Below are 16,082 nucleotides of genomic sequence, written 5' to 3' on the forward strand. Positions count from 1 at the left end.
TATATTGCCCAAAGTTGACTGCTATATAGATGCTTTTTCCAGTTAAATATGTCATTTGACCATGTCGTTGCAGATCTGTACCAAATATGTGTAATCAACATGACGTTTGTATTTGAGTTTTAGATGTTTCAATGGCCATCATTGATCAAGCTGGTTGGATGACCAATGAAACGTCTTTAGACAGTTATGTAGCTTTGATTTTATTTTCAATAGATATACAATTAATGTTATATGGGATTTTTGCTATGACATTACAGCCTCTGAAAACATTTCAAAAAAGGTTGAGAATTATGTGAAATCTATTTTTATCTATCAAGCATGTTCTAGTATTCATTACTGTTATCATTACGGTTTTCATAATTGTTTGTATATACACGTTGAAATGCAAGTGCAACAATATTGTCAAATATTTGTTTTAACATGTATATTTTTTTTTCAAAAACAGAACCATTTTTTTGTTGTAAGGCAAAAAAAGTGGTAGGATTGTTGAAAAGTAGAAGTGAACTATCAATAGTAATAGAGTTGAAGTTACAGAGTAGAGATATAATTCATCAGCACTACATAAAATCATCAATCATATTCGTTTAATAGGAGAATACATCACATAACATCACGTCTACGCATTTGAAACAGACACCCTTTGTCACAGCAGAAAATGTGACAGGTTTGTCATGCTTTTCTTCCGTCAGGAAGGCACACTATTGGATCTAAATTTTTTTTTTTATATTTTATCCACGTGGATGTAAATTATTGATATTTTCACTCAAGTGCTTGGTTTTTTATCTGTACTCTGTGACTAAAATGCGCCATCCATTGTTGTTGTCACAGCAAGGACCATGTTTCTCTGTGTGGTTTTCGCCGGTAGTTTGATTCATACTAAAAAAAACAAACATCCAAATGGTTGCATACTCCATCTTGCCCAACCATATATTTTTGATGTTGTGTTGGCTGTAATTTGACTTCTGTAACTTTTGAAACCACATGTTATTGGTATGGAATGTAAGTATCATTTCCTGACTAATGAGGTTAAAAATGTTTCTGCAATTTGTAGACAACCGCTATTCCATCTTTCAAATGCCCTGCGTGGAATAGTTAACATTTGAACTAACGTGCATTGTTTCTCAGTAATGAAATGAGTAATGGTAACTGCGGTGTGGGGTGGAGAGGAGAAATTAAAATATATGTAACATTTGGGGTAATGGTAGATGACTATAGGCAACCAAAGGTAGAGTTAAGTGACCAGTGATGAAGGTGATGATATACAAAACAATAAATAACACCAAAAATATAATATTATGATTCAATTATTGTGTTATTTAATGGTTTGCATATCAACGGCTTCTTTACAGGTCACTTACTCTCTTTACCTTAGGTTGGCTATAGCCATCTGCCATTACGTCAATTGGTGGTATTTATTTTAGTTTTATTTCATTTCTCCCCTCTCCCACACAACGCAGTTAACAGCACTCATTTCATTCACCATCTTTCTGGCAAGGACATGGTTTCAGGCAACTGCAGCATTTCAACTGTCTTTGGCACACAGTTCTGTCTTCTATTTTATTGCTTCTCACTAATGTCAAAAAAATGTTGGTACTTATTAGCAGATAAACAGAATTTTTGCGTGTATAACCCACACTTACATTTGTTGCAATAAAGAATTCAAACACAATTTAGATTTTGTAAAAGACTTTTAAGTGAAACTTTTATTTTACATGTTTGAAACTGTTATTGTTCAATGTTGTAAAAAATAAATGCAAAAGAAGTACAACAAAGTGAAAATACAAAAACAAAATAAAGACTCATTTTTTTGCAATTTTTGTACTCTTGTCTTAATTTTATTATAGTTCTCCAAAGTTTTTAGAGTTGAGTTAACCTGAAATAATAAAAAAAACATCATTGGTTAAGATTTTACATTGATAAACAAGATCAGCCCAAATAATTCATTTTACAGCATGTCTGTCTCTTCAACTTAATAATGCAAGTTTGTGATCATTTCTGATGGTGTTTGGAAAATTAAAACCATGTTACGGTGGTTTATTACCTGAAAAATAGTTTGCAATCAGTTTACTTCTTGCTGTGTTTCCCCTTTGATCATTTTCCACTGGAATTGTGGGCATGTCATCCTCCACTGTGGTGTCTAGTTCCTCTTGTAGTCCACCATGCCTTGCAATGTTATGGAGAATGCTGCATGCTAGGAACATATCAGCTACCTTACTGGGGGAATACTGTAGGAATCCACCAGACAAGGACATGCATCGGAAACGGCTCTTTAGGACACCAAAGCATCTTTCGATCACCACTCTTGTTTTTGTATGAGCAACATTGTAAGCTGCTTCTGCAGGAGAGGATGGCCTGTTGATTGGTGTTAAGAGCCATGGTAGACAGGGGTAACCAGCATCTCCTATAAATTTTAAAACAATATAAATTTATTTGTAAGTATAGAAGAAATCATGCTAAATCACATGATGTAGTGGCCAATTGTGTGGTCATTTTAGAAAATTTTCCATTGTTAGTCACATATGGATAACATACGTCTAATAAAGCACATTTTAAAATTATTTGTGGGGGCAAGGTTCTGGATTTGTACTTTTGATTGAGCATTAATGGTACTTAACTCACAACACAACAGCATACCACAGTTGTGGGCCATTATTAGTGTAGTGTAGTGTAGTGCATGTGAATGTTATGCGAAAATAAAAATGCTGGAGGAAAAGTCTGCCTGTCATAAATATTTCAATACTATAGTGCAGACCTCGTATGGGACTATAACGGAGAACCAGAGGGACATGTCTGTTTCATGTACAATACATATGCACAATGGGGGGGGGGTGATTGTTGTGCTTGGTAGTGCTGCTTGATGTTATGCATATTGGGGGGTTAACCGAAGGGATAGTGTTGAACTCCCAGATTTAAATATTAACTATACATTCAAGTAAATCAACTACTGACACAATTGTTGCATCTTATGCTGCAATCATTTACATATAGGTACTGTACTTAATTCTGGTGGGTGGCTTCTTTGGCACACCTTGGTCATGTGTGTTTTGATAAGTAGTTCCTAGCTCTGTCATGTGATGTCTTAATATGATAGTGTAATACATTACTTAAGCAAGCTTGAAGTAGTGACTACTTTTCAGTGCACACGGAACATGTGGAACAACAATACACCTCACATGAGAAAGGAAAGATTTGTGGACCTTGAACCAGGTGATAGCTAACTAAAAAGTACTTGAAAGTATTTTGGACATTTAAATTCTGAGTTTATTATTACATGTTTTTGAAATACTGATTAATGTAAAGCTGTTGAGCTGTCATGTTACTGATATAGCACTAATGTCAGTCTAGTATGGAATAAAAAAATAAATACGCATTTATAACTGGAAAACACACCATAAAATAAACAGTGGAGCACACTTACCCAGCAGCCATCCATTATTTTCTAAGTCCTTGTCCAGAGTATCATATATTCCCGATTGGCGCAATATATGGGCATCATGACAGGATCCTGGAAAGCCGGTGACAACATCACGGATTATGAGGTTCGAATCACAGATCACCTGGATGTTGAGGGAATGGTAAGCCTTACGGTTTCTGTAGATGTGCTCCTGTTCTGATGGGGGACATAATGGCACATGGGTGCAGTCTATTGCCCCAATGACATTGGGCATTCCTGCTAGGTCAAAAAAACCACGTTTTATTTGATCCCGCTCTTCACGTGACTTGCCCATATGAATGTATTTTGGAGCAAGTTGTCGCAGTGCTTGCAGGACGTCGACCAAGCAGCGGGAAAAACTGGGTTGTGAGATGCCAACAATCTCACCACTGACATGTTGGTATGAGGCCTTTCCTAGAAAATGAAGTACTGCCAAAAAACGCACAAGACCTGGTACTGCATTACTTCTCCGCGTGCGTGTTTCTAGGGCCAAGTGTATTTCATCATACAGGGAATATATCATGGGAGAGGATAATCTGAATTTGGCTATCACCTGGGTTTCAGAAAATTGATCCAAAAAGGTACGTGAACGAAATACACGTTTCTCTATCTGAACGACATTCTGACGTGTCCTTCTTCGCCTCTGGATCAGTTTCAGTTCAAATAGAGCACATCCAAATGGTTCCATCTTGCACAAAACTCGTAACAAAATTTACCACAAGCCTAAACCGCCAAAAAATTCCTCTCAACAAATGATATACCGCCTGGGAAATGTCATAACGCCACCCTCAGGGAGGTGCTTATTTAACGATTGCTTAGCGATCGTTAATTGTCTAAAAAACCTTTGTGAATTGCACTTCTGTACATATTTAACGATTTGAGTCGTTAAAACAACGATCAATACGTTCAATAACGACTCAAAACTAAAAATATCGGTTCTGTGTAGTGAAACGTTATTTGATGATTTTTACAAGCGTTAAATCGTTTAGTGAATTGGACTTGATTCAATAACGTGTGAAATCGTTTACATAACGACCGGTATCGGCAAAAAAAGCTTTGTGAATTGACCCCTTTATCTTTGCTGAATGTTATACAGACAACTGTAAATTCACATTAGATAAATGTGTGAATCTTTAGGTCAAGAAAAAAAAAACAGCTCTAGGAAATGATGCATAAAGTGGCCCTTTGTATCTAAGCTTAAGCTTGTGCTTAAAGGAGTTCTATAATGCATTTCTTTTTTACAATATAATGTTCCCTTAGGCTTTACCTTTCAGTCGATGTCTTTCTTTCCTAAATCGGCCCAGCCATTCTTCTTCTACCTTGTCCTGAATTTCTGGCACTTCCTGGTTATGGAGCCATGGAGGATGATGTAAAAATCGTCATGACCCAAGCTCCCTTGCGTTTATTTCCTGTCTCTCAATGCCTCTCTCCTCATCCTCCCCTCCCCTATCCTAGTATCTCCCCTCCCCATTCATTTCAATAAACACACCCCTCCCTGCCTCCCCTGCCATGCCATCCGCCCCTAAGATTATCATATCCCGCCCCTCCAAAAATCATGGTGTCCTGTGACTGCATGGAGCTCCTGCTATGTGACTACACATGCAGCACATGTAGCCTCCAAGTTTAGAAAAACTACAGCTCAAAGCATGTCCATACAGTGCATGTTAGGAGCTGTAGTTTAGCAACTGCTGCAGGCCCCCAGTTCATGTAATAAACATGGTTTTTGTCAATATATCAGTGATTCTTGGCTGCATAACTACAAATATCAGCAAGCATGCTATGTGATTGCTGGTAGTAGAAATTTCCTAAACTACAACTCCCAGCAATCACATACCAATGCATGCTGGTATTTCTAGTTATGCAAAAGCTATACACTCATTGGCCCAGATTCAGGTAGATCCGCGCAATATTTGCGTGGGCAAAGGGCAACGATTTTTGCTCTGCGCCCACGCAAATATTTCGATTTGCCCGCGATTCACGGAGCAGTAGCTCCGTAAATTGCGCGGGGGCACTATGCTAATTTGCCCGGCGTAAGGGCGCCTAATGTAAATGATCCCGCCGGGGGCGGGAATCATTTAAATTAGGCGCGCTCCCGCGCCGAGCGAACAGCGCATGCTCCGTCGGGAAACTTTCCCGACGTGCATTGCGGCAAATGACGTCGCAAGGACGTCATTTGCTTCTAAGTGAACGTGAATGGCGTCCAGCGCCATTCACGAATCACTTACGTAAACGACGGGAAGGGCGGCTATACTTTAGCATTGGCTGCCCCTGCTATTAGCAGGAGCAACCTTGCGCTAAAGTCGCCGTACGGAAACTCCGTACCTTGCGTGCGCAGGGCCCGCGCAACTTTTGTGAATCGGTGGTAGTATGCAATTTGCATACTATACGCCGATCACAATGGCCGCGCCCCCTAGCGGACAACGCAAGAATGCAGCCTGAGATATGAAGGCATAAGGAGGCTTATGTCTGTCATATCCTAGGCTGCAGTCCGCGTAGCGATGTTCCTGAATCAGGGGCATTCGCTACGCGGGCGCGGGCGCGATAGCTTCTTGAATCTGGGCCATTATCTTTTACACACCCACAGTATCACCCCCCCCGCACCTCTGTTCCCTACCGCATCCCCCCCCCCCCGCACCTCTGTTCCACACAATATCACTTCCCGCACCTCTGTTCCACACAGTATCCCCCCCACACCTCTGTTCCACACAGTATCACCCCCCGCACCTCTGTTCCCTACCACATCCCCCCCCCCGCACCTCTGTTCCACACAATATCACTTCCCGCACCTCTGTTCCACACAGTATCCCCCCCACACCTCTGTTCCACACAGTATCACCCCCCGCACCTCTGTTCCCTACCACATCCCCCCCCCCCCCCCGCACCTCTGTTCCACACAATATCACTTCCCGCACCTCTGTTCCACACAATATCACTTCCCGCACCTCTGTTCCACACAGGACAAGGACACCCTTCTCTCCCCCGGAGGACACCATTCTCTCCCCCGAGGACGAGGACACCCTTCTCTCCCCCGGAGGACGGGGACACCCTTCTCTCCCCCGGAGGACGGGGACACCCTTCTCTCCCCCGGAGGACGGGGACACCCTTCTCTCCCCCGGAGGACGGGGACACCCTTCTCTCCCCCGGAGGACGGGGACACCCTTCTCTCCCCCGGAGGACGGGGACACCCTTCTCTCCCCCGGAGGACGGGGACACCATTCTCTCCCCCGGAGGACGGGGACACCATTCTCTCCCCCGGAGGACAGGGACACCATTCTCTCCCCCGGAGAACAGGGACACCATTCTCTCCCCTGGAGAACAGGGACACCATTCTCTCCCCTGGAGGACAGGGACACCAGGGCTGGACTGGGACAAAAATATTGCCCTGGACTTCATACACTTTGACAAGTCTCTCCCATGGCGGCCGGCCCCCATGCGCCTCTGTCCCCCTCTCTGCTCCTCTGGTTCTCCCCCTGCTTCTCTGTCCCCGCAGCGCTCACCTCTTCTCCCTGTCCAGCCCTGGTGTCCTCGTCCTCCGTGGGAGAGAATGGTGTCCCCCTCCTCCAGGGGAGAGAATGGTGTCCCCGTCCTCCGTGGGAGAGAAGGGTGTCCTCGTCCTCCGTGGGAGAGAAGGGTGTCCTCGTCCTCCGGGGGAGAGAAGGGTGTCCCCGTCCTCCGGGGGAGAGAAGGGTGTCCCCGTCCTCCGGGGGAGAGAAGGGTGTCCCCGTCCTCCGGGGGAGAGAAGGGTGTCCCCGTCCTCCGGGGGAGAGAAGGGTGTCCCCGTCCTCCGGGGGAGAGAAGGGTGTCCCCGTCCTCCGGGGGAGAGAAGGGTGTCCCCGTCCTCCGGGGGAGAGAAGGGTGTCCCCGTCCTCCGGGGGAGAGAAGGGTGTCCCCGTCCTCCGGGGGAGAGAAGGGTGTCCCCGTCCTCCGTGGGAGAGAATGGTGTCCTCGTCCTCCGTGGGAGAGAATGGTGTCCTCGTCCTCCGGGGGAGAGAAGGGTGTCCTCGTCCTCCGGGGGAGAGAAGGGTGTCCCCGTCCTCCGGGGGAGAGAAGGGTGTCCCCGTCCTCCGGGGGAGAGAAGGGTGTCCCCGTCCTCCGGGGGAGAGAAGGGTGTCCCTGTCCTCCGGGGGAGAGAAGGGTGTCCCTGTCCTCCGGGGGGGAGAGAAGGGTGTCCCCGTCCTCCGGGGGAGAGAAGGGTGGCACCCTCTCCTCCTCCAAACACCCAGGGGCCCTCTCCTCCTCCAAACACCCAGGTGCCCTCTCCTTCTCCCACGGACACCCAGGTGCCCTCTCCTTCTCCCACGGACACCCAGGTGCCCTCTTCTCCTCCAAACACCCAGGTGCCGTCTCCTTCTGCCACGGACACCCAGGGGCCCTCTCCTTCTCCCTAAGCCACCAGTGACCCCAAAGCGGGACACACATGCGCTCTGCCCTCCCGTGACCTGATACCCACCGTCCTGGGATGCCATGATGATGGTGTGCAAGTCTCCAGTGTGAGGGCTATAGGTAAACTCGCACTCAGCTTCTTTGGTCCGATTGGAGGAAAAGCAGCGGAGGCGATCCAGACCCCAGCACTTGACAGAGATCAAAGACCAGTGGTGGCCCCTGCATGGTTGCATGGTGGGCCCACAATGCATGGGCACCGCCCCCGTCACCTCTGCCGCCCTCCCTATTCATGTGCCTGGCCCCTTTCAGGATGCTGGACACATGAAATACTATGGTGGGAATAGGCAGGGTGTGTATTTTGAAGCACGTGATAAGAGCCAGAAGCTATTTTCACACTAAAGTTCATCCTTGCCAATCAGCAGGCAGGTCAGTAAAACCTGTCTCCCGATTGGCCAAAGCTTTAGGCGATCCTATTGTATGACGGGCACAAGTAGCTGCATATAGTGGGCACAATGGCTGCGTATGACGGGCACAAGTAGCTGCATATGGTGGGCACACTGGCTGCGTATGACGGGCACAAGTGACCTACCCCAGTCTAGGATATTCACCGACCAAAGAAAAAGCAGCTGCGCATGCGCCGTGGACCCACGATCAGCTGTGCTCCTGGCATACGAGCACCGGAAGTGACGCGGTACGATTTTTTCACAGGTCTGATCCCTACAGCTGGGAGGATGGTGGTGGGGGGGGGGGGTGATCCCTACAGCTGGGAGGATGGTGGGGTGGGGGGGGGGTGAGGATGGTCCCATGTACATGGAGCCTAAAAAAATACAGAAGAGCGGAACTTTACTTTTTGGGTAACGTTTCACTTCAAAGTTGAATCAAACCTAAAGTTCCACCTTAAACTTTCCCATAGAAATGAGGAATAAAATGGAAATGTGTTTGTTGGTCAGGTATTCAGAAGCTCTCCTCCTACATACACATTTTCTTGCCAGTCTTTATTGCGCACACCAAAACAATGTAACATTTTATTATACATGGGGGATGTTTTAAAAGCCTCCACCCGAGTCTATGTTTTTTACGGACCTCAATAAGCCTCTGCTTTGGGGGCGGGGCTGGAGGCGGTGCTGTGTCACCGTTTGCTCCCTATCACAGAATGCAGCCTAATGTATCATTAGATCTGTATCTGCATGTCTCTTTCTCTTCCGTCTCCCCTCCCCCGCTCTTTGTATGGTTCTCATTAGATCTGTATGTTCTGTCCCGCCCCCCCGCTCTGTGTATGGTCCTCGTCACTTCCGTGACAAATTGTGATGGGTTCACTGAAGGGTAGTGTCGTGAATCCCCTGGAACGCATCACATTTGGCGTTGGAACGCATTGCGCATTCGCAGTTCGCCGCCACGTGACTTAGGCTGCATTCTGTGATAGGGAGCAGAATATGACACTGCACCGGCCCAAGACATTGTGCTGCCTGCCTGGGACCAAGAATGAAATGCTGCCCCCCCCCCCCCCCCAAAAAAAAAATCACGCCCACCAAAAGGCCCCCACATTCATTATTTTATATCATGATGACTAAAGGGGACCCGTCAAGGTATACATGTATAGAAGTAAAAAGAGGACCTGTCATGGTTCTATACATGTAATACATGTATAGAGCCATGACAAGTCCTCTTTTTACTCCTATATACATGTATAGAGCCATGACAGGTCCTCTTTATACTCCTTTATACATGTATAGAACCATGACAGGTCCTCTTTATTCTCCTATACATGTATAGAACCATGACAAGTCCTCTTTATACTCCTATATACTTGTATAGAACCATGACAGGTCCTCTTTATTCTCCTATACATGTATAGAACCATGACAAGTCCTCTTTATACTCCTATATACTTGTATAGAACCATGACAGGCTCTCTTTATACTCTGTTATACATGTCATGTATAAAGGAGTATAAAGAGGACCTGTCATGGCTCTATACATGTATATAGGAGTATAAAGTGGACCTGTCATGGCTCTATACATGTATGTAGGAGTATATAGAGGACCTGTCATGGTTCTATACATGCTGACTGCCTCACTTGCTGACTGCCCGCCACCACTAACGGCAGGGGCGCAGGGCTCCTCGCAGGCTGCGAGTGTCCTCACCAGAGCAGCCATCAGAAATTGTGGGGCCCCTTACAATACTTCAGTACTGCCCCCCCCCCACTGGCCTGACCACCAAGATTTCCAAGGGTAGACCCACTGGCCATCTCACAGAATCTGCTGTAAATGGGGAGGATTACAATGTACAGCTTACCAATAATTAGATGTGGAGGCTGAATTCATTTGTATTTTTCCTTTTGGGATAAAGGTGTTTTTGATTAAATAGAAAATGACCACTGTAAGCACCTCTGCCAGTGTTAAATGGAGGAAGAGAGCAGAGCGAGAGAGAGAGAGAGAGAGAGAGAGAGAGAGGAGAGGCGGACAGAGAGAGAGAGAGAGGAGGGGCGGACAGAGAGAGAGAGAGAGAGAGAGAGAGGAGGGGCGGACAGAGAGAGAGAGAGAGGGGGAGAGAGAGAGAGAGAGAGAGAGAGAGAGAGAGAGAGAGAGGAGAGGCGGACAGAGAGAGAGAGAGGAGGGGTGGACAGAGAGAGAGAGGAGGGGCGGACAGAGAGAGAGAGGAGGGGCGGACAGAGAGAGAGAGAGAGAGAGAGAGAGAGGAGGGGCGGACAGAGAGAGAGAGAGAGAGAGAGAGAGAGACGGACAGAGAGAGAGAGAGAGACGGACAGAGAGAGAGAGACGGACAGAGAGAGAGAGAGAGAGAGAGAGAGAGAGAGAGGAGAGGCGGACAGAGAGAGAGAGAGGAGGGGTGGACAGAGAGAGAGAGGAGGGGCGGACAGAGAGAGAGAGGAGGGGCGGACAGAGAGAGAGAGAGAGAGAGAGAGAGAGGAGGGGCGGACAGAGAGAGAGAGAGAGAGAGAGACGGACAGAGAGAGAGAGAGAGACGGACAGAGAGAGAGAGACGGACAGAGAGAGAGAGAGAGAGAGAGAGAGAGAGACGGAGAGAGAGAGAGAGAGAGAGAGAGAGAGAGACGGACAGAGAGAGAGAGAGAGAGACGGAGAGAGAGAGAGAGAGAGAGACGGGGAGAGAGAGAGAGAGAGAGACGGAGAGAGAGAGAGAGAGAGAGAGACGGAGAGAGAGAGAGAGAGAGAGAGAGGGGAGGGGCGGACAGAGAGAGAGAGAGAGGAGGGGCGGACAGAGAGAGAGAGAGAGAGAGAGGAGGGGCGGACAGAGAGAGAGAGAGAGGAGGGGCGGACAGAGAGAGAGAGAGAGGAGGGGCGGACAGAGAGAGAGAGAGGAGGGGCGGACAGAGAGAGAGAGAGGAGGGGCGGACACAGAGAGAGAGAGGAGGGGCGGAGAGAGAGAGAGAGAGAGAGAGGAGGGGCGGACACAGAGAGAGAGAGAGAGAGAGAGGAGGGGCGGACACAGAGAGAGAGAGAGGGAGAGGAGGGGCGGACAGAGAGAGAGAGAGAGAGAGAGAGAGAGAGAGGAGGGGCGGACAGAGAGAGAGAGAGAGAGAGAGAGAGAGGAGGGGCGGACAGAGAGAGAGGAGGGGCGGACAGAGAGAGAGAGAGAGAGAGGAGGGGCGGACAGAGAGAGAGAGAGGAGGGGCGGACAGAGAGAGAGAGAGAGAGAGAGAGAGAGAGAGAGGCGGACAGAGAGAGAGAGAGAGAGAGAGAGAGAGGAGGGGCGGAGAGAGAGAGGAGGGGCGGACACAGAGAGAGAGAGAGAGAGAGAGGAGGGGCGGACACAGAGAGAGAGAGAGGGAGAGGAGGGGCGGACAGAGAGAGAGAGAGAGAGAGAGAGAGAGAGGAGGGGCGGACAGAGAGAGAGAGAGAGAGAGAGAGAGAGGAGGGGCGGACAGAGAGAGAGGAGGGGCGGACAGAGAGAGAGAGAGAGAGAGGAGGGGCGGACAGAGAGAGAGAGAGGAGGGGCGGACAGAGAGAGAGAGAGAGAGAGAGAGAGAGAGAGGCGGACAGAGAGAGAGAGAGAGAGAGAGAGAGAGAGGAGGGGCGGAGAGAGAGAGGAGGGGCGGACACAGAGAGAGAGAGAGAGAGAGAGAGAGAGAGAGTGTGAGAGGAGGGGCGGACAGAGAGAGAGAGAGGCGGACAGAGAGAGAGAGAGAGTGTGAGAGGAGGGGCGGACAGAGAGAGAGAGAGAGTCAGGGAGAGAGAGAGAGAGAGAGAGAGTCAGGGCGGACAGAGAGAGAGAGAGAGAGAGAGAGAGTCAGGGCGGAGAGAGAGAGAGAGAGAGAGGGTCAGGGGGAGAGAGAGAGAGGGGGAGAGAGAGAGAGAGAGAGAGAGGGTCAGGGGGAGAGAGAGAGAGGGGGAGAGGGAGAGAGAGAGAGAGAGAGAAAGGGGGAGAGGGAGAGAGAGAGAAAGGGGGAGAGGGAGAGAGAGAGAGAGAGAGAGAGAGAGGGTCAGGGGGGAGAGAGAGAATGGGTCGGGGGGGAGAGAGAGAGGGGGTCAGGGGGGGGAGAGAGAGAGGGGGTCAGGGGGGGAGAGAGAGGGGGGGTCAGGGGGGGGGAGAGAGAGGGGGGGTCAGGGGGGGAGAGAAAGGGAGGTCAGGGAGAGAGGGGGATTAGGGAGAGAGAGGGGGATTAGGGAGAGAGAGGGGGGTCGAGAGAGAGAGGGGGGGTCAGGGAGAGAGAGAGAGGGGGGGTCAGGGAGAGAGAGAGAGAGAGGAGGGAGAGGAGGGAGAGAGGGGGCCAGGGGGGGAGAGAGAGAGGGGGCCAGGGGGGGAGAGAGAGAGGGGGTCAGGGGGGGAGAGAGAGAGGGGGTCGGGGGGGGGGGGAGAGAGAGGGAGGTCAGGGAGAGAGGGGGATTAGGGAGAGAGAGGGGGGGGTCAGGGAGAGAGAGAGAGAGAGAGAGCCAGGAGAGAGAGAGGGGGGGGCATGGTCTGGTCACAGTGCTCTCACATGAATGGTCCCTGGGGGGTTTCAGTCAGCAGCTTCTCTCGATGTGGCTGTCGGCTCCTTATCTTCCTGCCCCCACTTCCCCTTCACAGATGCAGCAGCACACAAGCAGGGAGAGAGGAGTGGAAGAGGGGATGTCTGTCATGCTGGAGGGGAGGACGGAGCAGCGCGGGGATCCCCTCCTTCCAGGACAGCCGCATCTCCCAAGCTGCCTGTCACTGCAAACAGCACACTGAGCCAAGGGACGGAATCAGACCCAGCACACAGCCACAACACTTCACTCTGCTGTGTGCTACACGGGTCTGTCAGGCGGGGGTGGGAAGGGAGGAACACAGAACGCTGCTCTGCTTCATTCCCTGTCTCCGGTCCACAGCTTCTGACAGAGGGAGAAGCGGGACGAGCAGGCAGCAGGCTTAAGCACATAAAGCCCGCAGCTGTCCCGCTCTCCTGTTATAATGTGGCCACTGTTTGGAAGCACGGGGGAATCGGCTGCTCTCGCTACCCCGGGAACGGTGATGGCCGCCCAGCCCTGGCTGTCTGTCACTGACATCCGAGGTGAATCGCTCCCGCCCCCTAGTTTGCACAGCCCAGCGAATCAGGGCTGTGCAAACGAATGAGAAATGAATATTCAAAGTGTGGGAGTGACCCACAGGAGCCAGGGGCGGACACAGGAGGCAGGAGCAGACGGGGGGGAAGGATGCAGAAAGATGACGTTTCGTTACCAGGATGGGGTACGAAATTCATAGCCAGGAATGACTGGCCGAACTTCCGGTTTCTGAAAAGTCGGGGATTGCTGCAGATATGACACTGAAGGTGATTTACATTGTTATATACTTTTTAAAGATGTTGCTAATTTTAAAAAAAAAATTTGCTCTGGAGTACTCCTTTAAATATTTCAGTAGTATACAGCCAAATTATACTCAGCAGTTGGTTGTATTTTATAGATCAACAGATAGATAGAAAATGTTTTGGCCCTAGGAAATAGAGTAAAGAGGATTAATTTCTGATGCCTTCTTTCCTGAACCACATGCACGGTGACCCAGTCTGGCTTCTTTAGTGGTTTATCTGATCAATAGTACTAGGTAATTGAGGGCAGAGGTGGGAGCTGTGGTTCAATTGTTAACTACTTGAGGATTGGCATGTTATACCCACTTCCTGTTTACACCCACTTAGTTTGACTGACAATTACTTAGTTGTGTAACACTGTACAAAAATAAATTGTATGTCATTTGTTTGAACAGATAGAGCTTTCTTTTGGTCTCATTTACTAATCACCTATATATAAATAAACCTTCCGCGCTATCCCTAAAGCTAACTCTTAATAACACCAAGCTACAAAACTAAAAATATTATAGGAGGCGACATATCACACCAGTGGCACATTTATTCACCCTGGCTGTTCCTTCAGAAACCTGGGCCATAAACAGCGACTATACTGTGCATGCGTGGAAGTGACATCATTGCGGTTTTGGCCAGTCACACATTTTTTGATTAGATAGCAAAAAATAAAAAGCCAGTGCTGATCAAATGTCACACAAAAAAGCTCTATTTTCATTTGCGTAAAGTGTTTCACAACTGCACAATTACCAATTAAAGTAAAGTATTACAGTGCTGAATAGAAAAAAATTGCCAAAGAAATTGAATTTCTGTCCATCTGAGATTTACTGCTACACAACATAGTCCTGTCTGTCTGGCAGGGGGGAATTTCTGAGTTTTCTCTTCTGAAATTAAAGAGACAATGTACATTTTCTGTGTATGGACTAAATTACAGTGCCATCAAATACTCACCTTGTCAACATTACCTTGTTGCTCCTTCCTCTACAGTCCTAATAAGAATGAGTGTAGTTGCTGTACAGTACTTGGGGAGCAGTGACCAGTAAGGTGAAAGTGTTTGGCCTAGTGATTGGCTGCTAAACCCAAGAACTGTCACATGGGAGGAGGACAAATGCTCCTCCATACCCAGAAGTACAATGTTTTGTAACAGAATGGGGACAGCTGCAAAGGGGGAAGAGGTGGGGAGGGATAACTAGTAAGGTGAGACTATTAAGGCAGAGGCTCTTCCCAATTATGGCCAAGGTGACTGTCTTTTTCAGTAACACTTACGAGTATACTCTCTGCCCCCAGTATAAGTAAGTTACTTGCACTGTAGCACAACTGGTTGTCTCCTTTTGCTGCTTTTGTCTCCTCCTCTCTGAACTCTGCTGTACAGGGACTGCAAGACAGTGCTTGTTTGTTTGTTTTTTACATTCAGTTTAATACAGGGACTACCATCCCACTCACAAACACTTGAAATTCGGGATTAAAAACAAGCTTTAAGTACATAAAAAAATTATGAAAAGTTTGGTTACAGTCTGAATTGTGAAAGTGGCAGACAGCAGAAAGCACTGAGTGTAGTCTGATCCTTCCCGCTATTCACGTCTATTCCACAGACAGGCCTTGGAAGTTGCATCCACAGAATCCAAAAGCGACTTGCACTTTAGGTTTGTGTTTTCTTCCACGTGGCTGAGAGACATTTTCAACTCCTGTATAGTCTCATAAGTCTGGAAGATCAGTTGGTTTAATTCCTTGCTCTCATATTTTTCTTTGGCCTTTCTCTTGCTTTCTTCAAATTGTTCAATAATGCTTTTACTATTTGCTTTTGCAAATGTCTGAAATGGGCCCCTTTCTTTACCATCAGTACAGCACAGAGGAGGCCTAGACTGGTATTTCTGAAGGACACTTGGTTCACTCTCTTGCGAGTTTGGATTTGAGTTCTTCTGATAATTTGCCTGTGATTTATAATCCATGGATCCTGGCTGGGAGCTCTCAGGGCAGAACTTTGAACTGAACGGGAACTGTGAATCTGTCAGGCTGGAATGGTCACTGGAAGTGGCATTACGACTTATAAGCCCCTGCTCCTGGAGGAATGCTGAACATGTCTTTGATGTTCCAAACATTGAGATTTTAGACTCTCTTCAGAAGACAGTGACTCCAATCTTTGCTCTCTAGATCAGCCAGTAATTTTAAACATCTGACACTTCCAGGGGTGTCAGGGGCTTGAGTCACTTGCACTGCTTGCCCTTTAAGAAAATACATTTAATATTGAATACAGGGCTGTATTCATTTATGTCCTTTATATACCAGCACCGCTAACACATTTATTCACCTGAGAATAAGCCCTTATTGTGCTGTGCATCTTTGTGGAGCAACCAGTTAGGAGTGGATATAAATACGATGGAAATAGAATAGAATATTCTATTCATTATATTCATTATATTCAGAGTAAATAAAAAAGTTAACCCAGCTTTGGAGGAATAAATGCATTTCTATAT

General features: G+C 47.9%; 3 protein-coding genes across 4 annotated transcripts in view; 1 reads left to right on the forward strand and 2 right to left on the reverse strand.

Moving 5' to 3' along the window:
• LOC120940432 overlaps positions 1-1,813 on the forward strand; it is a 6,250-nt gene extending 4,437 nt beyond the window's left edge. Inside the window, exon 8 of the mRNA XM_040353280.1 lies at positions 1-1,813. This exon is cut by the window's left edge and continues 336 nt beyond it. The gene's annotated coding sequence lies outside the window, so the exon portion shown is untranslated.
• Positions 1-16,082, reverse strand: part of ITGA9 (integrin subunit alpha 9) — a 487,954-nt gene that overhangs the window by 251,631 nt on the left and 220,241 nt on the right. The gene's annotated exons all lie outside the window — the stretch shown is intronic.
• On the reverse strand, positions 1,401-4,486 carry LOC120940433 (putative nuclease HARBI1). Of its 2 annotated transcripts, XM_040353283.1 has the most exons (3): positions 3,419-4,485; positions 2,042-2,401; positions 1,676-1,873 (listed from the first exon to the last, which is right to left on the reverse strand). In XM_040353283.1, exons 1-3 carry the CDS (start codon positions 4,119-4,121, stop codon positions 1,869-1,871), a joined length of 1,068 nt encoding a protein of 355 aa, XP_040209217.1. In that variant the 5' UTR covers positions 4,122-4,485; the 3' UTR covers positions 1,676-1,868. The 2 variants fall into 2 exon arrangements, with proteins under 2 accessions (XP_040209215.1, XP_040209217.1); XM_040353281.1 differs by having other exon boundaries at positions 1,401-2,401; positions 3,419-4,486.

The sequence above is a fragment of the Rana temporaria genome, chromosome 5, assembly GCF_905171775.1.
Source record: "Rana temporaria chromosome 5, aRanTem1.1, whole genome shotgun sequence".
In the NCBI taxonomy this organism is placed as follows: domain Eukaryota; kingdom Metazoa; phylum Chordata; class Amphibia; order Anura; family Ranidae; genus Rana; species Rana temporaria.